The 25737-nt window shown below is 43.7% G+C and overlaps 1 protein-coding gene, 3 non-coding genes and 3 pseudogenes across 4 annotated transcripts; 3 read left to right on the top strand and 4 right to left on the bottom strand.

The window, feature by feature from the left end:
• Positions 1-1778: 1778 nt before the first annotated feature.
• LOC147961643 (small nucleolar RNA Z221/R21b) lies at positions 1779-1873 on the bottom strand. Its single transcript, XR_015612467.1, has one exon. It is a non-coding gene; the product is annotated as a small nucleolar RNA Z221/R21b (small nucleolar RNA).
• A 473-nt stretch (positions 1874-2346) lies between these two features.
• Positions 2347-2438, bottom strand: LOC147961642 (small nucleolar RNA Z221/R21b). The gene has a single exon (XR_015612466.1). It is a non-coding gene; the product is annotated as a small nucleolar RNA Z221/R21b (small nucleolar RNA).
• Positions 2439-2712: 274 nt separating this feature from the next.
• LOC147961641 (small nucleolar RNA Z278) lies at positions 2713-2825 on the bottom strand. Its single transcript, XR_015612465.1, has one exon. It is a non-coding gene; the product is annotated as a small nucleolar RNA Z278 (small nucleolar RNA).
• Positions 2826-8218: 5393 nt separating this feature from the next.
• On the bottom strand, positions 8219-8741 carry LOC125519375 (SKP1-like protein 1A pseudogene; annotated as a pseudogene).
• A 5683-nt stretch (positions 8742-14424) lies between these two features.
• Positions 14425-15342, top strand: LOC147961640 (nuclear transport factor 2-like). Its single transcript, XM_087534662.1, has 2 exons — positions 14425-14617; positions 14780-15342. Exons 1-2 carry the CDS (start codon positions 14425-14427, stop codon positions 15340-15342), a joined length of 756 nt encoding a protein of 251 aa, XP_087390788.1.
• Positions 15343-18097: 2755 nt separating this feature from the next.
• On the top strand, positions 18098-19472 carry LOC125519373 (alpha carbonic anhydrase 7-like; annotated as a pseudogene).
• A 3283-nt stretch (positions 19473-22755) lies between these two features.
• LOC147961639 (F-box/FBD/LRR-repeat protein At1g13570-like) lies at positions 22756-24572 on the top strand (annotated as a pseudogene).
• Positions 24573-25737: the final 1165 nt, after the last annotated feature.

Below are 25737 nucleotides of genomic sequence, written 5' to 3'. Positions count from 1 at the left end.
CAAAAATGCAAATAATTTTTAATTTATGAATAAAATATGGACATAACGAACCTTTTGAAATTTTGGGCAACATTTTGAAAGCATGACCATTCTTTGAACAAGAAAGAAGAAATGTAACAGGAAAAGGAAATTAAATAAATAAAAATAAATTATGGAAAAATGACCATTTCACAAAGTGTTCGTAAAATCTTTTTAAAATTCCCAGTCGGTCACTTACTTAATGAGCCTAGCTTTACATTATTAACCAAAGGCATGCTGTCGCAGTGGTTGTGGACGCACTTAATCTTTTGAGTGGTCGTGGGTTCGATTCCCAGCTTGTGCGATCGTTTTTCGCCATTTTTCATCCGCATGGCACCGCAAGTGGGCCGGCCCAATTAAGCTCCCTGGTGTATAAGTTACTACAAAGATAGATACAAATTGCGAAATGCCTATAATACCCTTTATACGTATTGCGAGGGGGTTTGTACCGAAGCGGGACTCTTTGACTAAAACATATATAGATAGATCTAGCATATGTAGTTTGGCTATGTGTAACCATGTTAACAACTAATTAAATGAATAATGAGAAAGATAAATTAAACATCAAGGTTAGTTACTGCCAAACATCCCGGTCAATGAGAACCATTGTCAGGAGAACCTCTTGACATCAGCAGTAAATGTATCTGTTTCACATCTCTACTCCTAATGGAGCAGTTGGTAGTCTTGCTTCCAGGTTTTTTTTCGTCCTACCACTTTCGTCCGGTTTTTTTCGTAGGTTAACCGTCGTAGATTTTTTTCGATGCTGGTTTCTTATTCACCGGTTTATTTACCTCTCAGCTTTTTCCTTGCAAATCAGCACTTTCCAAACGTGCACACAATCACGGATCTAATTTACTAACTTATCCAAATCAACCGATACCTTCCATTATTGCAAATTTCTTTAGGAAACAAATAATAGATTTTAAGGAAACAAATAAAAGATTTTAAAGACGCATCATACTTTACTAACAATCACTAAAAAATCAAATCTAAATTAATTAACCTTACCTTAAATCACTCAATCACTTTAATTAGAAAACATTTTCTTTCCTAACTGCACCCCGCTTAGTGTGCACATAACAATCCGAAGTAATTAGAGTCACAAGATTGAATCCATTTATTTAGAGCGACATGATTGAATTCATTTATTAACAATAATCCTCACCAAAAGTGCGTTTAGCAATTTTAGAGGGCGGACCAAAACTCTGCCATCCGCTCGCCCGCGTTTGTTTAGGTACAGGAAAAAATGGCATAATATATGGAAACAACACGATCGGGGCGGCGGCGCAATCTTCGGGGATAGGGGATCGGAGGAGAAGGATTGGCCGGGCAGCATGATCGGGGTGCTTCCCCGTGGCCGCGGCCGTCCTCGCGATGCCACCTACCCGAAATCAATGCTGCTCCCTGCCGTCAGCCGAGGCGACGCCGCCTGCCCTCCTACCCACGGTCCGCTGCCGCGTGCGGCTACGGCGGGAGGAGTAGCGACGGGGCCGAGGTCCTTCATGCGTTCCCGGATGGAGGCCATGATTTCGTCGAGGTCGTTGCCGCCCCGTTACAACGCACGGGCGTTCTTCTAGTCATGGTAGGATCCCTGATAGGCAACCCTCGTCATCTGATTCAATTAACCTTCAAAACTTTCAGAGTTCTGTACATTATTCCTCAACACAATCAAATTAACCTTCCAAAGGCAAAAACCACTAGGCATCTACTTCAAGAATAGGCGATGCACAAATCAGAAAATACAAAAGCATGAATCCATGAAGCGGCTCAGATGTAAAATGGATGTAAGTTTATTTATCAGCACAAGGAGATAAATCCCTTCAGAGTAGTGCATGACTTTTCTCGTCATAGACTTTTGTTTCTACAAAGCAGATGCAATTTATCCGTTTGACTTTTGTTTCCCAAAGGCCAAAGCATGTCCATTTTACAAACAGAATCAACATCTCTAAAAAAGTAATTCAGATGAAATGCAAGAAAAAACACAGTATGAACGAACAGAGAAGGACACTCCATTTATTTTCAATCCTGTATCCATTCAAAATAGGGAGGAGAAATACATTCAAGATAGGGACGATTGGAAAGAAAAAACCACCAGCGGCAAATGTATTTGACCTCAATGTAATTTTAGTCCGCATCATGGTAGGATCTCTCTTGGGCAACCCTCATCATCTGGTTTTGTGCATTATTCCCAAAATCTTGGAAGACTTTAATTTTCAAAACTAAAGCACTTAACAAATTGAAAAAGCTGGAAAAAGAAAAGACAAGAGCGAGACATCTATGGCGAGAATAGCCAATAAACAAGATATACAGAAGTAGGTATCCATGAGGTAGCTCAGATGTAAAATGGGTTGTAAGTTTGCTTATCAACACGAAGAGATAAATCCCTTCAGAGTGGTGCATGACTTTTCTCATCATAGCCTTTTGCTTCACCAGGAAGCAAAATGTCATGGAATACCTCAGACTCATCATTTGATGTCATTTTACATCTGCTTTCTCAAGAGGGTCTCCCTGAAAACAGGGGCTTTGGTCCACAAAGCATCTATTTTGCAGACAGAATCATCATCCGAAAACAGAAAATAATTCATATTTAAGATATCATGCAACAAGGGCAGTTGCTATATAAGGAATCACACACCTCACTTCAATGTTAACCACTAAAATCACTAGGCACTAAGCAACACAATATTATAGGATATCTCAGATATGTCGATTGATGTCATATTATCTCTGCTTCATCAAGAGGTTCTCCCTGAAACAGGGGCTTGAATCCACAGAGCATCTATTTTTCAGACATAATCATCATTGGCAAAACTTAAATAAACAATAGATCTGGTATCATGCAATGAAGGCAGTTGCTAAATCAGAAATCACACCCCACAATTCAATCTTACTACTAAAATCACTACACACCAAGCATCACAGTATTATACGATGTCTTAGATTTGGCAATTTGATGTCATATTATATCTGCTTCATCAAAAGGTCCCCCCTGAAACAGGGGCTGGAATCCACAGAGCATCCATTTTGCAGATAGAATGATCATTGGTGCTAATTTCCAGGGAAACAATTGTCACATGTCTACGTTGGTTAAGTGACGACATCAATAGATAGCTACAATAATTTATCGAATCCTCCAAGCAGTTTCACCACTATGTGATGGTACATGTTACGGCAGGAAACATCACCATTTTACCTTTTTGACAAATATAATAAACCTAGAACTATTTTTTCTATTCCAACCCAGATCATTGGCAGGCCAATGAAGCAATGGAATCCGTAAAAATCAGTCTGACCTATTGTACATCCCACATTGACAGTAGCACATAATACTGGAGCAATGTAGTTGACAAAAAAATCCCAATAGAATGAATAAAAGATCAAAATATGGGCATTAGCTAAACAAGAATTGAATTAATAAGGCACCAACAAGATCCCATAGAATCAACATATAACTTTTCAAAAGAATATCAGGTTGCAAATTCCACTAACCAACAGGATACCTTTTCTATAAATTGAACTGTCCAAAACTTCAACAGAAATCTGCAATGCATCAACTGTCCAAAACAAAAACAAAAAATGGATTAGTAACTTGTGTGGATGCAACACTTCATGTAGCATGAAATGGTTAGTGGAGAAGGCTATATGGCTACACACATCATCGTTTGTCGCTAATTTTGACAGCATGCACTAAGATTTCCATGCCTATAGCAGCTAAACCACACATCCTTTTTCTTTTTGCAGGAAAGGTAAACAACAACATATTGTGTGGCAATTTCTAGGAAACCATTGTCACATGTAAATGTTGGTTAAGTGAGAACATCAATAGATAGGTACAATAACTGATAGAATCCATGCAAGCAATTTCACCACTATGACATGCACATCAGCAGACGCACTCTAGCTAGGACCTCTCTGAAGAAAAGTTTCAGCTTTTTCATGCATAACGCAGTGGGGCAATCAAATTGGACATCAAATTGGGGAGGAAGAAAGCGAAAAGCGAGGTAAAGATAGCAGAGAGAGAGAGGGGGGGGGGGGGGGGGGAATACCTAGATGAGCTCCATGGCGCCCGCAACAGGGTCGGAGGAGCAGGAGAGTGGTGTCCTGAGAAGAGGCACGCGGTGGCCTATGGTGCATTAGCGGCGTAAGGAGACCACATCAGGGAAACTAGACGGCAGCCAACGCATATGTCCCTCTGGACCAGATTCGAAATAAACTACAAAACGAAGATGAAACATAAAGGTAAAGGAGGAGTCAATGGATCTTACAACAGCAGCCTCAGGCCCACGACTTCACAGGATTAACCATGCAAAACTAGTAGAGTTGGACTGAATGGATAGCAATACATACAAATGTGCTAGCAGCAAAAGATCAAAATCCCATTTATCTTTTTGCTAATTAACCAAATATTACATCATAAACTGTACTTATCTTAGAAATTTTAACACAAGTCCCAGGAAAAGAGTTCAGTCACTAATGAGCAGGAACAGAGCAGCTTACAAAACAACCGCATATGAGATGAGTAGTATATGGTGGTGTGGTGGTGCATGACAAACATTCTGTGTGTACATATAAACTGTGAAGGACTGAACTTGTATGGATGGATGCATCACTTGTTCATATAGCATGCAATGGTTAGTGGAGAAGGCTATATGGACACACACATCGTTGCTTGTTACTAACTTTGATGGCACCCACTAAGATGGCCGTGCCTACAGCAGCTAAGCGTCACATTCTTTTTCTTTTTCTTTTTCTTTTTCTTTTTCTTTTTCTTTTCTTTTTCTTTTTCTTTTTCTTTTTGCATGAACGGTAAACGATAACATATTGGTGGCAAATTCTTGGAAAGACATTGTCTCATGTCAATGTTGGTTAAGTGACAACATCAATAGATATAGTGCCTACAATAATTGATTGAGTCCCTCCAAGCAGATGCACTCTAGCTAGGACCTCTCTGAATAAAAGTTTCAGTTTTTTCACGCATAACACAGTGGAGCAATCAAATTGGACATCAAATTCAGGACGAAGAAGACGAACATAGGGGTAGAGAGATAGGGGATGAGACCTAGACAAGCTCCATGTCACCAGCACTACTAGGGTGGGGTCAGAGCAGCGGGAGAGCTCCATGGCGTATCGGGCAGAGGCACATGGTAGCATGTGCTGCACCTGAGGGCGTGAGGAGACCGCGTGAGGGAAACTTAACTTGAAACGAATAGAGGGGCATGGAGGAGAAGAAAGACCTTGACGAGCTGCTTTGCACACAATATGGCTGAGAAATACATCATATGGCTGAACCATCTTTGCCTTATCATCTTTCTTCCTCCAAACAGAAATGATATCCTTGATTAAATAGCTGCTTTGCACATAATCCAGGAACAAACATGTGAGCATGGTGAAAAAAATAGTTTTTCTTGCGAGAGAAGAGGGTTATATTTATTACTGGAACGGATGAGCATTGTAAAAAAAACATCACTTCAGCAGTGTGACACGAATTGCAAATTCAAACAAGATGCCATATGTGATGGTACATGTTACAGCGGGAAACATCACCATTTTATCTTTTTGACAAATATAATAAACCTAGAACTATTTTCTCTATTCCAGCTCAGTTCATTGGCAGGCCAATGAAGCAATGGAATCAGTTGGCGCCTATACTAGTAGAAACGGAAATGTGCTCAGTGTGACTGATGTGCCGAATGTCCTTAGGAATATCCTCCATCAGGAATGTAGCCTCCTCCAAGGGGCAACCGCCGCGGGGGCTGTGGCGGCGCCGAAGGCCGGCGCGGCGGCGGCACCGTAGGCGGGCGCGGCCCCGTAGGCGGGAGCGGGCTGAGGCGCGGCACCGTAGCCGCTGTAGGGAGCGGCGTTCTGCGCAGCGAAGAGGGCCTGATGGCGCGCTGGACGAGGCCCAAGGATGCCCGGAGCGGGAGCCCGAGGGACCGACATCGAGTACGCGTGGACAACGCCGGTCCATGGGTTGGTGCCGTACGTCCACGGAGGGTTGACCTGCTGATGTTGCTGACGAGCCCCCCCCCCCCCCCCCCCCCGGCGCCTGTTGCTGCTTGCGGCCGCCCCCGCGGCGGTTGCCGCGACGCCCGCCACTGGGCTGCTGGGGGCAGCGGGAGGGGCGGGGGGCGCGGGCGGCAGGGGGAAGTACCCCGGAGGAGCGGGGGCGGCGGCTGCTGGCGCGACGCTGGTGGGGCGACCGGTGATGGGGCGCCACAGGAGGTGCCGGCGGCGAGGGCGTGATGCTGCACGCGCTTCATGACCCCCTTCATCCGGCGCTCCTCCAACCGCAAGTACGCCACAAATTTGGATAAGGAGGGCTTCGACATCAAGGTGAGGTTGGAGGCGGCGTTACCGAAGTCCTCGTTGAGGCCGACGGTGAGCGTGCTGAGGAGGAGGTCGTCATCAACCTTGGCGCCAATGTCGTGGAGCTCATCCGCCAACGTCTTCAGGCGGCGGCAGTAGTCATCAATGGACTGTTCATCCTGGTGACAGTCAAAAAATTCCTGCTGCAATAAAACGCGGTGCTGAAGCTTGTTGTTGGTGAAGAGGCCGTTCAGCTTGACCCACAAGGCGCGAGCGTCGTCGCCGGCGCTCACGACCGTGTGGAACAGGTCCTTGAAGATGGTGGTGAAGAACCACCGGATGATGGTGGCGTCGATCGCGGTCCACTCAGCGTCATCCACCATGGCGCGGGAGTCAACGGTGCCATCCACATGATCCACCAGATTGTTCTCGCAGAAGAGCAGCGTGAAGTACGACTTCCACGCGAAGTACGTGGAGTTGGAGGCGTCGAGAACGACGGGAACACGTGCATGGACGTTGATGTCGCGGATTTCCGCAGGGTCGACGGCAAAGGGGTTGGAGTAGGTGGAGGCGTTGGACAACATGGCGGCGAAGAGGTGGTGAAGGGGGCGGCGCGGCGGGAGGGCGCGCGCGGCCGGGTGGAGAGGGCGGCGGGGCGGGAGGGCGGCGCGGCGGGGAGGTGGGTAGAGGCGACGGCGTGGGGCAGTAGCGGCGGCGGCGGCAGATTGCGGAGGCGGCGGCGGCGGCTAGGGCTAGGGTTAGCGGAAGCGGGGAGATCGACTTGCGATAGATACCATGTAGAGAATGGTTTGATGCATCGATAATTAATTGATCGTGCACCAGGCACATATATATAGGTACAAGGAGTGTGACCGGTGTCTTGTCTCCCAAAATACAAGTAAATACAAAGGGAGAGAGACACTACAGGTGCGGCATATAAAACCTAGACCTACATACATGTAGACATATTCAACACACTCATTTGACTTTTCAAAAAATAAATACACCTTATATAAAGAAAAAGAAACAGAGAAAGTACTATCCAACGAACGGAAGATCCAGTACATCAATTTTTACGCCACACATATCTAATGGATACTACTAGTATAGTATATGAACGAAATATTTTATGCATCCCATAATCATATAGTTTTCACCGCTCCAAACGACCAAGTAAACGAGTAACCCAAATACTTCCTTCTTTTTGGTTTATAAGGCTCAATTCAAAAATCTCACCAAACAAGATAGATGATGAGTGGTGGAATATTTTTTGTAATTTGCAAAAGCACCCAATTAATGCTTTTATTTTTCTAAAAAAATATGTTTACCAATGCATTAATTGCAATGCATGCATGCATAAGGCTGGTTGTAATGAGGAGTATCATATACTAGTATCATGCATATGATACTAGTATATGATACTACCTTTCTAATGCATAGTATCATATATTAGTATCATGTAGTACTCTATTTATTGCCATGCATGACACAAGGTAGCTTAGCATTTAATATGATACGGTATCATGATATGATACTACACCCTCTCTTTCTTCATTTAATACTATGACACCTTATCAAAATTGCCTAGTTGGCATGCATGATACTACCTATGATACTACCGTTACGACCAGCCTAAATTACATGCATTGGTCAACTTTCTCTTAATACTTGCGTGCAATAATTTAATTTACCTTGAAATCTGAACATATGATGGGAAACAACAAAATTGAGCCTTATAAAATAAAAAAACTAATATTTTGAGATAAACCCTATAAACCGGAAAGGAGGGAGTAGTGGAGTAATTAAGTGAAGAGGAAAAACATCAAAAGACTTGACTTAAGCAGCTGCAGATGAAGATTAAAAAAATGTTCTACTAGGACGTGCGGTGACGTGTCTACTCGAAGGCCCATTGGTTCTCCTTTTTTATCTCGGCCTCCTCCTCTGGCGTGAAGTCGCACTTGATGTTGAACGTCTTGCGTATCTCCTCGACCGTCTTGCCCTTGATCATGTCGGCCACCGTCTGCAGGCAGAGTTCCAGGAGCCCCTTGACGTCCAGATAGTTGGCGGGCGAGGATGAGGTCGTATAGCGTGGCCTGGTCGACGTCGATGAAGTTGGCGTCGAAGCTCTTGAGGTCCTGCTCGCCGCCGCCGCCGCCGGCGTCGGAGGCGCTGGAGACGTGCTTGTTGCAGTACTCGATGACCTTGGAGAGGATCTTGGAGGGCACGTTGGGCAGCGGGACGCCGTTCTCGACACAGTTGTCCTCCATCATGTGATGGATGGTCTCCGACATGGCCGCCGCCTCCTCCGCGACCTCGAACCGCTCGCCGTCGGAGCTGATCAGCGTGATCTTCTTATTGCTCTTCTCGCCCGCGGCCTCGCCGCTGCTGCTTGTTTCCCCCGGCGTCGCATCAGCCATGGTTCTTGATTCGCTTGCTTGATTTCTCCTCGGGAAGGGAAAGCTCGTAAGCTTGGATCGATTTGGTTCAGGTTGGGCTCGATCGGTGCTCCCGTATTTAAAGGCAAGAAGCGAGAGACCGAATCGATATGTTAGTCAGGTTCCGAGATCGATCGATCGATCGATCGGTCACTTATCCGATATCGTCATGATCTCACATAATCAATCATGAGTGCGCACGTATAAGTTACAGTGCATGACGTCACGACACGTTTTTTTCCTTCTATGAAGAAGAGCCAAAATCTATTAGGTTCCCTAGCTAGAAGTGCAAAGCATCCCAACATAATGAAAATTACATCAAGTTATCTGGACCACCATACGACCAGTATCGTCACTGAACGAGCTGTCCACGTGTCGTTGTCGCTTCTCCCCTACAGAAGTTTGTCTGACCTTGTCGATGATAGTCGGGAAGAGTTCATGCACTTGCCCCTAAGGACGGATGCCCCGTAGCCGCAGTCGTCACCGTTGAACCTTGAATTGATCTGAAGTGTCTGCCACCATTGGTCTCTGTTGCGAACGCACATGAAGAAACCCTAGCCTCACTGCCCCAAAGAGACATCAAGAATGTACACCGGAGCTCCATCAAATATGTCAAAGAGGGGAGGAAAACCCACGGGTTGAGCGGTGGAGCTGGTAGAGATTAGATCTGCTGCCGCTTGCACTAGAGCGAAGCAAAAGACAATTACCATTATCTGAAGTGTGAGACATGTATTGTACACCTTTATACAATTCACCATTAAATTGATATTCATATACAATCTACATTTGGATTTATCATATGCAATCTACATTTCTCTTGCTTGGACTTTGGCCAATCATCCGTATGACTGATGAATCTTTACTTTTATTTCTCAAGCTGGAGATCAAATTTTAAATTTGTAATTTTATGAAATGAAAAACATGGGGTGTATCTGTGGGGGAGACTTGTGTGAGATCTGACATTAGGTGAGATCAATATGATCGATTTTTTGAAAAATAAAATCTACAAACATTCTCAAAAAGTTTGTAGATACACAACAATGGTTGATAGTCAACCTCAAAAAGTTTCAGCTCCTAATGCGACCTACATTAATAGAAACAAAAAGGATAAAATTGGACGTGAATAGTGTCAAAGCTGCCACTATTCACATTTGAATTGGTCTTTTTTGAATTTTCAAATGTACTGAGTTTTGAGCTGAATTTTTTTGGAGTTGTAGACATACCCTACATGGATGTTGTCAAATAATGTTAGTTTTTTTTAAATGTATAAATATGAATTTTGGGGTTGATCTTACGATGTCACCTAATGTGAGATCTCGTACAAGCCTTCCCCGTATCTGTATGACTAACTTGAGACTATTCTTTCCCTAAAAAAAACTTGAGACTATTACTTTTAAGCTCACGTGTATCTAAACCTCCTATCTTTTTTATGTTTCCTCGGTACTAAAGATTCAGAAAACAATTCTACCAATGTAGTACTAATTCTTATAATAATTCTAGCATTATGTGTTGGATTTGCTCCATGATTTTTACATGACGGAGTGGATGTGCTCTATGTTTATTTGTTGAATGGCATGGTGATACATTTTGTTATATGATGTTCACATATATTTGCTAACACTGTTTTTTTTCTGCGCACCCTATACAATTTTTTTTTGGCTACTCTTTTTGTGTGGCATTGTATGGTGTTGCACTATAGCCATGAATAACTCAAACTTTTCTTTAATACTGCTTACAAAGAGAGCAAGCATGTCACTCAACTCACGTGAGAAGCAAACAGGTTGTGAAAATAGCGTTGTGATAAAGTGGACATGTGGTTTCGTCATGCTGATGTCACACACGTATTTTTTTCTTTTTTATATTTTCAAAAATAACCAATACATATATTACGAAAAAATAGTTATTTTTTAAAAGTGCCCATCGCACATTTTAAAAATGTTCATGCAGTGTGAAAAAATGTTCGCTGAAATTTTAGAAAATGTTCGTACAATTCAGAAAAATCATGTGAAATTCAAAAATGGTCCGGCACTAAAAATTGTACGCAACATTTTTTAAAAATGTTATATAATTGAAAAAAGTTCTTGTAATTAAAAAAATATTTTGTAACAAAATGTATGCTACATTTACAAAAAATCACGCTTTACAAAAAATGTGACATTTAAAAATATTTATACAATGTAAAATAAATTGCGTAATCTACAAAATATATCAACAATGCTCAAAGACTCGAATGCTAGAAATTGGAGTGGGGTGTAGGCCGGATGCTCACCTAGGACCGGGGGGCTTTTGTCGCCGGTCTTTTTTCGTCGTCAGAAGAGAGGCGGACGCGATTTGCCCCCGGGGAGACGAGACGGGGCGCTTGGCTGTGCCCCGTGGATCGACAATCATTGGGTCGGGAACTTGCTCACCAGCTAAGATGGACCGGGATGAAATCATTCATCACTTATTTTGGTTCGGCTTACCAGATGGAAGGAAAGTGAAGGCAGCGCAATGCATTGTGTTAGAAAAAGTAGCCCTGGCGGTGTTAAAAAAGAGGTAGCCCCCCTCCACCCGCCTCTTTCTCTCACCCAATTGTTACTAGATTTTTCTTTCAAATAAATGATACCCTACTAGATTTTAGCCCCTTTTCCTTTTTTCGCGGGGAATTTATAATTCCTTTTAACTATGCTTACTCTTTAGTTTCTCTCGATTCCTACAACAATTGCAATAAATAAACTTCACCCAAGAAAATAAAATGATGCACGCTACGTCCAAAAGTGCAATACTTTTAATGGTGTAACTAGGTAATTGCATGTGCATTGCAACATGTATAAATATTCTATTATTTTAGCCCATGATTTACCAGTCCATAGTAATGTGAACATGTAAATAAATATTTACCAAATCCTGCCCTGTGATTAACCTGCCCATATTTTAGGATTTTATTTTCTATAATGATTTGTTAGCTTACCAAAGAAAATATAAGTTTATTTGGTAAGTCAATAAAAGGTGGGACAGTTAAGGTGGGTTTCAAGAAATGATGCTTGGTAAAAGAATAAAATGTTGGACGAATCACTTTGCCTGGCAGAAAAAGGAACAATATTCTTTTATTAAGTATATATATATAGAAAACATGACACAAAATATCAAAAAGTGCAATCATGTTTCTGTAAAATGCGGTTTGAGGAAAATGGTGGTCAGGACATATCTAATGAGCCCACACCTAGTTCAATTGATTTGGTGGAAACAATAACAATCATATGAATAATGACTTTTGAGTTGGCGACTGAGATTCAAGCTTGAGAATAATGATTTATCCCTCAGAAAAATGAATATTTATAACAAATTCGAAAAAGATTGGCCAGGGAGTCATCTATTTCAAAATAGTTCTATTTTTTTGGTAACAAACAACCTACAATGAGAAGGGGTTGGGACAGATAAAGCTAGGACGCCGATAAGTCCTGGACGTTCGGGATTTGACCATGGCAAATCTAACATTTTTTGTGGCAATTTATATTTCTTGATCCTGGCTAGCTTAGTTGATAAACATGGCAAATCCACCCTCAATTTTATTTGCCAGAAAATTGTCATGCTTGCTAAGTGGTAACTAATAAACTTGCCATTCTCACGTCAACTAAAATTGCCATAAAAATGTTCGATTTGCATGGTTAAAAATCGGACATTCGGATTTTATCATTTCCATGAAGTGATGCCCCTGTTTGGAAAGAAAAGCAAGATAATTTTGGATGATTGAATTCCTATAGGAGAACTTCTTATGATGCCATTTGAAAACAAAGAAATAGCTTACCAAGATTCTTATGGAATGAGCCAATTCATATAAATTTTGGAGGAAAGCAAACATGAGGTCTTACCTCATGTTTTCTTCTCCTGGTGTTTACAATCTCTTAGTTTTCCCTATATATAGTGCCCAAACAGCAGTCTTGGAGCATTCATGTGTTTTGAATTCATGTAGGAATTCAGGTAACAAGACAATTCCTGTGATATTTCAATCCTAAGATTTTTTTTTGGTTCCTAAGTTTTAAACGGGGATTAAAAATACAATAGCATTAAATAAGTCAGAAATAAATATTAAAGTACTCGTCAGAATCGAACCTTACCTATTAGCACCACAATCCTAGCCATCCCTGTCAATCCCGACCGCCAAACCAGAAACCAAGATCACTCTTTTTTTAAGCTAAACACAATCCAATTTATATTGATAAAAAATATGGTTTACAGTAATACAGTGAATATCGATAGGCTAGCGTCCTTCAGGAAGATTGAGAGAATTTAGGGAGGCTATATGTGCCTTGATATTAGACTCATGTCCTTCAAAGATGAAGGAGCGGGAAGGAACTCTGTGCTGAGATATTGATTTCTCTCATGATATTAGCATATCTTCCTCCACCAATGCCTGATTTAATAACTGGAAAACCGGCGAACACGTCGAAGCCTCACATCGAATGATGGGTCAACTCCTCCTCCCCCATGAGCTCACATGGGTTGGGCTCTTTGTTCGGGTCCGTCATCGTTCAACTGACGGGGCTGATTGACATTGAAAAATGAACTAGTCCACTGCGACCAATCCGGCGAGACACACACATGTGGTCAATGTGCAAAGAGCTTGGAAACCGCCTCCGATTGGTCATGTTAAAATCCATGTAGACGACGGCTTGTCTCATGATGGGTCAGTACCTCGGGTCTTCAGCTATTGTTCTACCTGGTGTCAATAATCCAACATCGCTAGAGGCCATAGCATGTTGAGAGACCTTGCCACTTGCGGCTGATCTATTTTCGAATCATTTGGTAATTGCCCGTGGCTGCGAACTAGCAGTGGACGACATCACAAAGGGGTTGGGAGGCCCCCATATCACTGCTGTGAAAGAGATAAACAGGAAAGAGTAGGTTTTGTCAGCTGTGATTTTATATTCGAAGGTCGAGCTTCCAATCAGAAGGCGCATAATGTTGTAAAATTTGTTATCACTGCTGTAAAATTTGTAAAATTTGTTATATCCCTTCATGGCCCTCTTTGTACCCCGTTAAATATTGTTCAATTTTAATAAAGTTACGATCCCTAAAAAAACTGACGGGCTGGTTTTGCTAAAAAAAATAGCTGACGGGGCTGGTCTTGGATTGGTCAAAATCAAGCCTCTTCTCGTTTTGTGTTGACAGCAAAAGTCAGTCGAAACCGGTCACCGTCGTCTCCATGTAGAGAAAGGAGACCGGCCACCGTCTCCTGGCCGCTCATGTCGCTCAGCCGCTCGCGCGCACAACCGGCAAGGGAAATAGGAAACGGAATCGCAATCGGAATCGGAGAACAAGTGAACAACTGTGTTTTAAATTAACCCGGCCGCCTCCTCCCTTACTGTTGTGCTCGCTCGCGTGTCCGGCGAAAAACCATCCTCCGCTGCTGTTTCGTGTTGCTTCTAGGGTTTTAGCCTGCGCCGGCCGGCCGGCGACTCGCCCTCAATCTCTCCGTGCTTGATCGAGGTACCGTCGCCCCTTCTATCTCCTCGTCCTTCTCAAAATTTCTCTGCCTGCATCTTCTATTTATTCATTCATCTTCTGCAACAATCTTCGATTTTCTGCATTGTTCCTTTTAATTAATGTTAGCATCTCTTTATGCTCATACTAAAATACATTCTCTCAGTTAATATACCCGTTAATGTATAATTTCCTTTCAGCAATGGCGATGCAAGCTGATTCTCGTGATACCCCTCCCGAGGAAGTGCTAGAACTTCTCTCCTTTTTCGTTAAGCATTACTACCAGAGTCTGCACGCGACACCAGACCAGGCGTACAAATTTTATAAAGACAGCAGCACCATTGGCCGGGCAGGTTCGGATGGAGTCGTGGAATATGTGACAACACTGCCCGTAAGTTCCTGTATATGTATATTTGAAATTCAGTTTTGTTGCTACAATTAATCAATATGGTGCCCGTCTCTATATACTTCGACAGAATTAATCTTTGTTTAAACGACAGAATGGTTCTTCTTATTAGTTCTATATATATAACCCTTTTGTCTGAACAACGCAGGAGATCAAGAAAAATTAATGTCCATGGACTTCAGCAAATACTTGAAGATTCTGATACATACTGCAGATGGAGTGCCATCTCTCAATGGTGGTGTGCGCATTGTTGTCACTGGATCGTTAACCATGTCTGATGGTGCTTGCCAGAAATTTAAGCAGTTGTTCTCCCTTGCACCAATAGAGGATGGCTATTTTGTCCAAAGTGATACATTAAGAATTATGCCTGAGGCGTCGCCACCTGCGGTATGTCAAGCCGACAATCAAGAAAATGAGATCAAGCAGGATATCGGCTCTGTTGCTGAACCAAGAGAGGTGGAGCGCATGAGTACTAACCATGTGTTGGCGGAGACTAAGGTTGGAGACTTGGTAGTTCCAAACCCCAAAGATAATGGCAAAAGAGATGAACATCATGACGGTATCGATCCATTTCTGCAAGTGACCAAAGAGGATCTCAAAGGGGCTCTTGTTGCTGCTTCTCCTCCACCTCAACCTCAAAAAGACACTACTAGGAGGTCTTACGCGTCAACTGTGACTTCCCTGTTTTCCCGTCTACTTAATGTGAGGGGTTAAGTTCGATCGAGTGGGTCTCAAAACCATAAAAGGGCCCTAACTTCTTTTAGAAAGGTGGCATTGCTCTTGACCCAAGAAGGAATTGTCCAACTTAAGGCCACTCGCATTGCTTAGTATTATGTGTTAGTATCATAGTGCATGATATATAATATTGTACATTCACATCACATAGTATCATACATCAGTATCGAGACTTTATTTCTTTATTTCTAGGATCCCAATACAACATTGTGGATATGATTTACTTCTTATTAAAAAATTTGCTTGATGTTCATAATACAAAAATGCCAAAGTTACGAGCTAGGGGCTATGTACAAACCTCCCCCTTGACTTAATCCCCTAATTTCAGCCCCCCCCCCCCCCCCCCCCCGCATTTCAACCTAAACTACCCACGGATTTCCACGGGTCGTACACATGGCTTTGCCTGCCACGCCTATCGCTTTTACCATCATGCGGTGTGTCTCAGTCGTTCTTGATTCTATCACTGTCGCCCTGATGCAACTTCTGTTGCTCCTGACATGGCGGCTAGCCCCCCCCCCCCCCCATCCAACTTGCGATATCCAGTCTTGCCATTTATCTTCAGCCATCGGAGGTGTTGCATTCCTTCTAGCTAGGTCATGGATGCTCTACCTACGCGATCACCTCATCCTTCTCCAATACAACCCCCAACATTAACCTCTTAGCTCCTATATTTTCACTTCCATTCCTCCCATCGCGGCCACCAGCGCCACAATGGTTTCCTCGTTGCCCTTCACTGCCACATTTCCTCGCTGGTAGCGGCAGCCTTGACCCGGCATAGATACCTCACTTTCCATGTGAACAAACCACACTGTTCTTGGCTTCCTTTCCATGCCACATATTGACGGTGTCCCGGATGGGGGGTCTCTCACCACGTCGTTTCCTAGCCTGGTGGGCCAGGGCGAGGACCCCCATGTCAGTTCACCAGTGGGCCACATCAAGGTGGTGCCCGTGGCAAATGAAAGGAAGGCTCCCAAAGGCATGCCGTATACAGTATACTCCAAGATATTAGAAGTCGTCCACAACCCGTTCTCGTTGTGCATAGCCCACTAGGATGTAATCCTAGACCCCCAGTACCTATATAAACCGAGGGGTCGGGCATGTAGATGACACACAACGATCTCGAGGTAGAGCATCAGTACTTTGTACTTCATCCAAAGCACTAAAACACAAGTAGGATGTATGGATTTCTCTCTCAAGAGAGCCTGAACCTGGGTAAAAACTCGTGCATCCTTTACCATTGTGTAAAGACCCTTAGTTCGGGAACCCCTAATACACACAACCTGGAAATACGATACACGGGTCCCACCAAAGTCAGCTTTTAGTCAGATGGTAAAGTAGTCTTGCATGCATGTGCTTCCCATTCTCTCTCTTCTCCCACCCAAATTAATTCATCCATTTATTTAACCTCTGCTAACTTAAAATCATTCATATGTTTTAAAAAAACCCATTTTATTTTTTTAATATATTTGAACTCATGGTGAAGAGACCTTTTAAAACAAGACCGACCTTGAATATATTTATAATGAGTTTAAAAAATTAATTTCACAATAACATATTTCACTCATTTCCTAACAACATACTTCACTCATTTAGAAAAATATTTCAGAATAACATATTTCACACATTTCATAAATAACATATTTTACTCATTCCAAAACCGATTTCATACATTCCAAAACAGATTTCACTCATTTCATATAACATATTTCACTCATTTCAAAAAAGATTCATAATAACATATTTCACTCATTTAAAAAAATATTTCATAATAACATATTTCACTCTTTTCGAATAATCAGTTTCACAACTTGACATTTTAGTTACATATTGTTTTTGTTTCCAGAACCTACATTTAATTTTTCACTGGTTTGTTTCACAAATATTACATCTATTTCAATTGCATATTTTTAAGTAACATATTTCACTCTTTTGAAATAAACTGTTACACATTTTCAAATAATCAGTTTCACAAATTGACATTTAAGTTTGATATTTGCGGTAAATAGGTTTCCCGTGAAATAGGTTGGTTTCACAATTTTTTTCTAGTGAAAATAGGTTTGTTTCATATTTTCTTGTGAAAAATGTTTGTTTCAAATATGCATTGTGAAATGTCAAAAAATAAGCGTGTTTCAAATGTATCCAGGTTTAATCTTGTTCTAAAGGTCTTGACGCCAGGAGTTCAAATATATTAAAAAATCAGAAACGGAATTTTCTTAAGAGATATGAATCATCCAAATTAGGAATTTAAAAATAGAAGTGATGTATTTATGAGAGAGAGAGAGAGTATGTGCTTGAATGAGAAAAGAGAGAAAGATGTGTAACATGCATGTGTCCTTCTTCTGAATATTATAGGACCCTTGCAGTGATTTGACTTTGAAATACGTAAAGGAAGAAATATGAGCGGTGTGTGATCTACGGATAGATAGCATCGCCACTGAAAATGACTTTGCGCGGTTACGATGGCATTAGGGGCGCCATTGCTCGTAACTCTGAAGGCAACCCATCGATTAAGTTCAGAGTCTTCAGGCAGAGGTGGACAAGGAGAACATATCTCGTCGGTTCTTAGCTCAGAATTTTGATGTGTGTACGTACGTCAGTACCTACGCCGTAGCAGGTTAGCTTCCAAATTACCTAACGCGGCCGGCCACGCCTGACCCGTGCCATTCTACTCGCTTTATATATTCCAGCCGCACCACCTTGCAGTGTCTCCGGCTCAACAGTCACACGACAAGGACAAGTAGACAACATGCGTCCATGTCACGGCCTCGACCACCCCGTCTCGGCGTCGGCGGCGGCGCTCCTCCTTCTCCTCTTCTCCGCCTCCGTCCTCCTCTCAGCAGTCCCGGCAGCAAGAGCCCAGCAGGAGACCGGTACGTGAGCTCCATCATCCACCGCCGATCGACGCCATGCCGTGTGTGCATGTCTTGAGGATTCATGTCCGTTGCATGATGTCCTGATTGTAGAGCACGAGGAGGAGTTCAGCTACTCGGTGGACGCGGAGAACGGGCCGGCGCACTGGGGCGAGATCAGGGAGGTGTGGTCGGCGTGCGGCAGCGGGGAGATGCAGTCACCCATCGACCTCGCCGGCCCGCGCGTGTCCCTGGTGCGCCGCCTCGGCCACCTGAACCACTCCTACGCCCCCGCTAACGCATCCATCGTCAACCGCGGCCACGACATCATGGTATCCAACGTTACCCATCCGTTTCCAAGTATGATTAACCGTGAATGCTTGGATATGCAGGTGCGTTTCGAGGGCGACGCCGGGAGCGTGTCGATCGACGGCACGGCGTACCACCTGCGGCAGCTGCACTGGCACGCGCCCACGGAGCACAGCGTCAACGGCCGCCGGTACGACATGGAGCTGCACATGGTGCACCAGAGCGCCCAGGGAAAAGGCCGCCGTCATCGGCGTCCTCTACGAGATCGGTGCCCGTGACCCCTTCCTGCACAAGGTACACCCCTAATTTGCTTCTTTCTCTCTTTCATCCTATTTCTTTAACCAAGCAACTACTCCCTCCGTTCGGAATTACTTGTCTCAAAAATAGATATATCTAGACATCTAGATATATCCATTTCTGAGACAAGTAATTCCGAACGGAGGGAGTAGTCAACAAGGCTCAATTCGTTAAGCTTAACTAAAGCCAACATGACAACATGAGGGGCACGCACACGCACACGCATTATTTTAGTTCTAGATATATCCATGAGTGATTTCTTAATCAACTCAGGCGCCTCTTGTTATAAAGTTGCAATATGGCCGCATGCATGCAACATTCTAGTCCTCGTGAATGATCAGCTGGAGCCATACCTAGAGATGATCACGGAGCAGCGGGAGAGGGAGGAGAAGGTGGGGGTGGTGGACGCCCGGGCCGCGAGGGGCAGGGCCAGCGTGTATTACCGCTACGTGGGCTCCCTCAACCCCCCCCCCCCCCCCCCCCGCCATGCGCCCAAGGGGTCATCTGGACCATCGTCAAGCGGGTAGGCTAGATGCTTGCATAAGCCCTGTTACATTACATGTTTGGTGTTCTGAAATTTTTGCTCTGGTTTTGCAGGTTCGTACCGTGTCGCGGCATTAGCTGGAGCTTCTCCGGGAGGCCGTCAAGGCATAAGAATTAGTTTTTGCCCCGTTGCTATTTCATTCTTCTGTTTCTCAAACCCTTTTCATGAACTATTCTCTCCTGATGCAGTCAACTCTCGTGTCTTTGGGCTTATTCGGCATGTGCTAGCATTTTGGGCTTAGAATTTGGCCACTACTTACTTTCGTGTCACGCTCCACCACTGACCCCCGGGTAAAGATCACCACTCAAAACTAAAAACAGAGAGCATTGCTATCATTGTAAGAGCCGTACATTGAGGAGAACCTTTGTGTATGTGTCCTCTCCCAAGAAGCAGTTGTCGATGGTGACGACCTGGTCCTTATTACCTTATACCAGAGAAGTAGCATCTCCTCTCCATCCCATACTATATAACACAACGCTAGTGCCCCACCAGCAGCACCCACGGTACTCAACTGCTTCCCCTTTCTTGGGCGATGCAAGCCACAGAGGGATCGACCCCAGACACATCTATGGCATGGAAAGCAAATCCTAGAGTAGTGTTGGTTGTGCGAGTAGAAAGCGAGGTAGCTACGCGGGCTCAGAGTTGCCGCTGCCGGCGAGAAAATGTGGCAGTGGAAGAGGAACGAGGACGTGGTTGTAGCGGTGGTGGCTGCCATGGGAGGAATCGGAAGGACACATGTTGATGTAAATAGTTGGAGGATGTACTATAGAAGGACAAGGCGGTAGTGCGGCTAGAGCATCCATGACGTTGTATCATATTATGATAAGGAATTTCATTACCGAAATTATCTTACGGAAGACATGGAAATCAGGGGATAGTTACTTGAAATGACCGCGGGGGTTGGGGGTGGGAGGGTAGGTTTATGTCATGGGGTGGCTAAATTAAAATCAATGGTGATGTTTGTCCATAGGCCCCATGCGTATCCCCCCGGATCGTAACTTTACCATATTTCAGATTATGATACATTATCATAGCACATCAAACGAATAAGCTAATAAGAAATAGATCATATCCACAATTTGTATTGGGATTCCATAAATAAATAAATAAATTGATAACACTAGTGTATGATAATATGCAATGTGAATGTAGTAACTACAATAGTATATCATGCGCTATGATAGTAGCACATAATACTAAGCAAAGTGAGCTGCCTTAAGTTGGGCAATTCCTCCTAGGTCAAGAGCGATGTCATCTTTCTAGAAGTTAGAGCTTTTTCAGGATCTATGCGTAAGAGCTGCTAGTAGCATCCTTATGAGGTTGAGGTGGAGGAGGAAAAGCATTATGAGTCCCTTCTAGATCCTCCTTGGTCCACAAGTGGCTCGGTGTCATTATAATCTTCATATGTTGTGCCATTAGCTGAGGGGTTTGGAAGTTCCAATTCTCCAACCTTATTCTCCACAACTACATGGCCAGGCCAGTCTTCACGCGCTCTGCCTCTCTTGATTCAACTATAGATCCGACATTCCCCTTGATGTCATTTTCTTGACTATCGGATTGACTTATCACAAGTCGTGACGTTTTAGGCATAGTTCTAAATATGTCACTGAGAACAAAACAGCCGCCACCTTCTTGTGGTGCAAGGAAGAACGACTGCGTAAATTTTGTGCAAACGCCATCAGCCGTGGTTAACGATCCAGTAACAACAATGAGGGTACCACCATTGTGAGATGAGACTGCATCTGCGGTGTCTATCTCCGTCAAGTATTTGCTGAAGTCCATAGATATTAATGATTTGTTGATCTCCTGTTGTTCAAACACACAGGGTAGAATTAATTAAAAAGAATTAATCAAAGTATATAAAGGTGAGCAATGCTACTTCTACGTACAAAATCTACAAAGAGTTTACGCACTAGTCCAAGTTGATGGCCGTTAGCTAAAATCAAGGGAGTAGTTGCCAGTCTAAATTAGCTAGTAGGTACAAATTATATATGTACTAGAAGTTTTACGTGTAAAGATTTTCCATATAAAGTTTCTTCAGCGAATATTTTGGTAGAAAAAGATTGATACTCCAATTTGTAGCAACAAAAGTAATTTTCATAGAGAGGACAGAACTTACGTGCAGTGTTGTTACGTACTAGTGATTGGGGCGCCACCCGATGATGCCGCTTGAGAAAAAGTTGTACGCATTTTAAAAAAAAAATACATAGAGTCCTCAGGTCTTCGCCTGAAAAACATTTAAAAAAAGTCCTCGCCTTCATATAAAAAAAAGTAAAAAAGAAAAAAATCCACAACAGCCTATCAGCGAGTGCCACTTTGCATAATCCTTCATTTAAAAAATACCAGAGGTCCTCATCTCCATATAAAAAAATACATTTAAAAAATAATCCACACCTTCATCTAAAAAAATAACAAAAGATTTCTCACCGCGGCCAACCAGCTTGCGCCACGTGGCATAGCTGGTTGGCCGCCCTTCATGCGTAGCTTAATGGTTTTAATTCCACGACTCCATCAGGACGTGGCCGGCCAATCGTGTTCCTGTCTAGATAAAATTTGTACGCCTGGTCTGGTGTCAAATGTAGAATATGATAGTATTGATCAACAAACACGGCGCAAATCTATACAAGAAAAAAAGAAGTCAATCGAAGCGATCGTGGTGCATGTAAATAGCTTTGTTAATGGAGATGGAGCGAAGGCTGCCACTTGAGGAGAAAGACGAGGACCTGCTTGCGTTGCCATTGCTGAAAGGAAATAGTTATGGATTAATGGTGTAAACTGAAATAATATTACTGCTCCCTCCGATACATATTACACAGTAGGCAGGCATGAAAGGGGCGAGCACGGGTGGAGCAGCCGGCGGCCGGCGCAGGCTAAAACCCTAGACCGAACGGGGAATTGTTTGCGAGCAACACGGGAGAGGGCGATGGGTCGGTGGGTCCCGCAGGCTCGCAACTCGATTTGACCTTTCGGCCCGGTCCACGTTCGCCGGAGGAGCGGAAAAGTTCCCGGCCCAATTATCGTTGAATCCACAGGGCCGAGCGAGGCGCACGGTCTGCCTCGTCTCCTCCGGCGAATCGCGGCCGCGTCTCTTCCCACGACCAATCGAGCCGCCAACGGAAGTCTCCACCCTGTTGCTCTGCTGCAATTTCTAGGGTTTGACTTAGCGCTGCATTTTTAATACGTTTATGAAAACATGGAATATGCATTATGCAAGATGGATCATGTCCATATTAAGTTTTGGTTGAGTGGAGGTGGTGTTATTGCTTATGTTTCTGTCACTTGTCTTATCCCAACCAAACTGATGCATTTTTTCTGTGTTGCTCACTATCTAAACTCATGGTCACCATCCACCTATTTTTTCCTCAAATATCACCTTTTTCAGTCAGCGTTAGAATGGGTAATCATCGAACGAGTGCAACAATTGCAGAGAAGCATGTCCATATTAAACCAACAACAAGATCAATAAATGACAATGGGAGGCCCAATGTTCAACTTAAAGATCTTCCAGAGGTATGTTCAAATTGCCAAGAAAATGTTCAGTTGACTTTCAGGGTAAATAGATTCCTAAACTAATACTCCCTCCGTTCCTAAATACTTGTCTTTCTAGGCATTTTAACAAGTGACTACATACAGAGCAAAATGAGTGAATCTACACTCTAAAACATGTCTAGATACATTCGTATGTAGTAGTCATTCAAAATGTCTAGAAAGACAAATATTTAGAAACGGAGGGAGTAGGTTTCTTTCCTTCTTTTTTCGTTCAAGGATGTGATGTGCATAATTTTATCAAACTTACCTGCAAAAGAGGCTGTGCGGTCTAGTGTTTTGTCCAGCGAGTGGAGATCTATATGGACAACTTGCCCCAAACTGAGTTTCAACGGCAAGGATCATGTGCCTAGGCATGGAGGGAAACAACATGCCCAGATGTTCATAGACCATATTAATGCAGTCTTGAAAAGGCACCACAGCAAGGTTGTCGACAATCTTGAGATCAAATTTGTATTTGAGAGCAAGCTAGTTTATCATCTCAACAGTTGGATAAGGTTTGCTATGTCCTCCCGGACTAAGAATCTATCTTTTGATTTGGCACCACTACCTGAATTTTGGAAACATAGGAATCATTACAGGTTCCCATTTGAACTTTTAGACAAGGAAAGTGTATCCTGTCTACGATGTCTTCATCTTAGATTTGTATGTTTGAAACCACCCCCTTCCCGGTTCACAGGTTTCCCATTATAGGCTGAGCATAGTCAGGTGTGATCTAGACGATGAACTAAAGGTGGTCCTGCGACCATTGTCCAACCTGAAGTACCTGAGAGTCAAATACTGCGGGTTCACCAAGATAGAGTTCCATGCTGCCAAGCTCTCCACCTTTGTGTATAAAGGGGACTGCATACCTATTGCCCTCCATCAAGCTCCCGAGATGGAAAATGCAGAAATTTGTTTCTGTGCTTCTACCTTTCGGCGTGGTTCAGCTGTGGTTCTCAATGGGCTTCCACATGTTCAGAACCTCACTTTGAAAATTTCAGTTGAAGTGCTAGAGGTATGTACGTACGTTGTTAGAACAAGCTTCTAGTTTGTGCAATATGGTTTTATTTTTTCGCTGAGCTCAACTTGCTCTTTCTCTTTCAGACTTCATTGGACATCAGATAGCCGTTACATGTTCCCGCAGCTCAAGCATAATATTGGCTGTATATCATAAACACGACGACAAGATTCTCTACTTGGTTTCCCTTTTGAGGGCTGCTCCGTTTATTGAACACTTGCAAGTACATGTGAGTATTTTCTTGTCGGATCACCTTTGTAGGTAACAAAGGAACCGTATTTGTTAAGGATTCTGCTTAAATGACCTTTTATCAGGATGCTTAGTGTTAGTTCTACCTTGGCAGTTTGATGGCACTTGCACGATGTGGTTTGCATACAAGGGGTCTTCGAGACAAGACATTCCACGATCCGAACACAAATACCTACACCTGAAGAATGTGCATGTCACAGGATTCAAAGCCACGAAAGGCCAGCTTCAACTCCTGTTGCATGTCGTGGAAAACGCCCCTGCGATAGAGACTGTGACCGTAGATACAGTTCAAAGACGGTATGATCTGTTGGATCCAGACGAGATTCTCCCGACGCTCCGCAGCTCTGCCCTTGATATTGTCAGGGATCCTCTCTCTAAGAGACTTCCACCAGATGCCAAGCTTTACCTTCTGTAAGACGGACAGAGGGCATAACATTAACATGCTAGCTGTGTATAAGCAATAGGAAGCAACTTTTTACTGAAATCGCTATTGTTGGCGTGTGCTTTTGTGTTCTCTCAAAGATGAAATAATGAAATCGCAATACAACATTATGGATATGGTATTTTTCTTATCGAAATATGTATTTGGCAACCCTGTGCCCGATTGCAAAACTGTCAACCCATCCAGCGTCGTCAGATTCAATCGCGTGGCCCTTTCCCCTTCGCTCGTCTTCCTCCCCGCACTGTCGCAGGTATCGTCCTTGGCGTGGATTTGTCCCACAAGGCATGCCGGCCCAAAGAGATGCGCTCAGACGTGCTGCCACTGTGGTGACCTTCGCCGGATCACGGCGGGACGATGGGGGACTCATGCGCCGCGGTCCCGCGCTTCGCCGACATGCCTGTGCGCCTGCTCGCCAGGCGCCGTGACCTCGACGGGATGGGGCTCGACGCCGACACGCTCTGCCTCCCGTCGCACCTCTTCGCCCTCTTTGATGGCCACGACGACGCTGAGGTTTGCCTAGCTAGGACTAGAAACCCCCTCTCACCCCCTTGGATTCGTCACCAATGACAGCCTAGCTGAGCGACCCTGCGATCTGATGATTTGTGTTCATCCGGGTTGTCGCGTAGGTGTCTGACTACTGCCGATAGATGCCACAAGTTCAGCAAGTCCATCTTAACCCCATTTCCTGTTGGCTGAGACCCTCACAATCTCTCTCGCTCTCCAATTTCAGTGGACGCACATGCAGTGTTTCAAAAGGAGACCAGCTTCAGAGTTTCAGAGAAAGACCAGAGCAATTGAAAACAGAGGAGACAGTTGTATTTTGATTCTGGGCAACACATGCCCTTTCTTTTTTCAGTGCAACGAATGCCTGAATTATGTTTCCAACGAATGCTAGTATTTTGGCTAGCTAGCTGCTATCTACATGTTGCGTGCTTGCTAGTTAGCAAATTCCACCTGTGCTCCTTCATGCTACTACTATCTGCTGCTATAATTTTCATGGAATTTGCTCCCAATCTTTCTTTTTTGGTAAGAAAAAAGTAAAAGCAGTTTCGAAAAGAATGATACTTTGTCGGGTAGGTATCTCTCTCACTTGCAGTAAACTGCCCCTTGAAAATGTTCCCAATATTGATTCTGATAA

This window comes from Triticum urartu, chromosome 7A (genome assembly GCF_056163025.1).
Source record: "Triticum urartu cultivar PI428250 chromosome 7A, HENAU_Tu73, whole genome shotgun sequence".
In the NCBI taxonomy this organism is placed as follows: domain Eukaryota; kingdom Viridiplantae; phylum Streptophyta; class Magnoliopsida; order Poales; family Poaceae; genus Triticum; species Triticum urartu.
The sequence above is the reverse complement of the archived record's forward strand: the minus strand, read 5'-3'. Positions and strand labels throughout refer to the sequence as shown.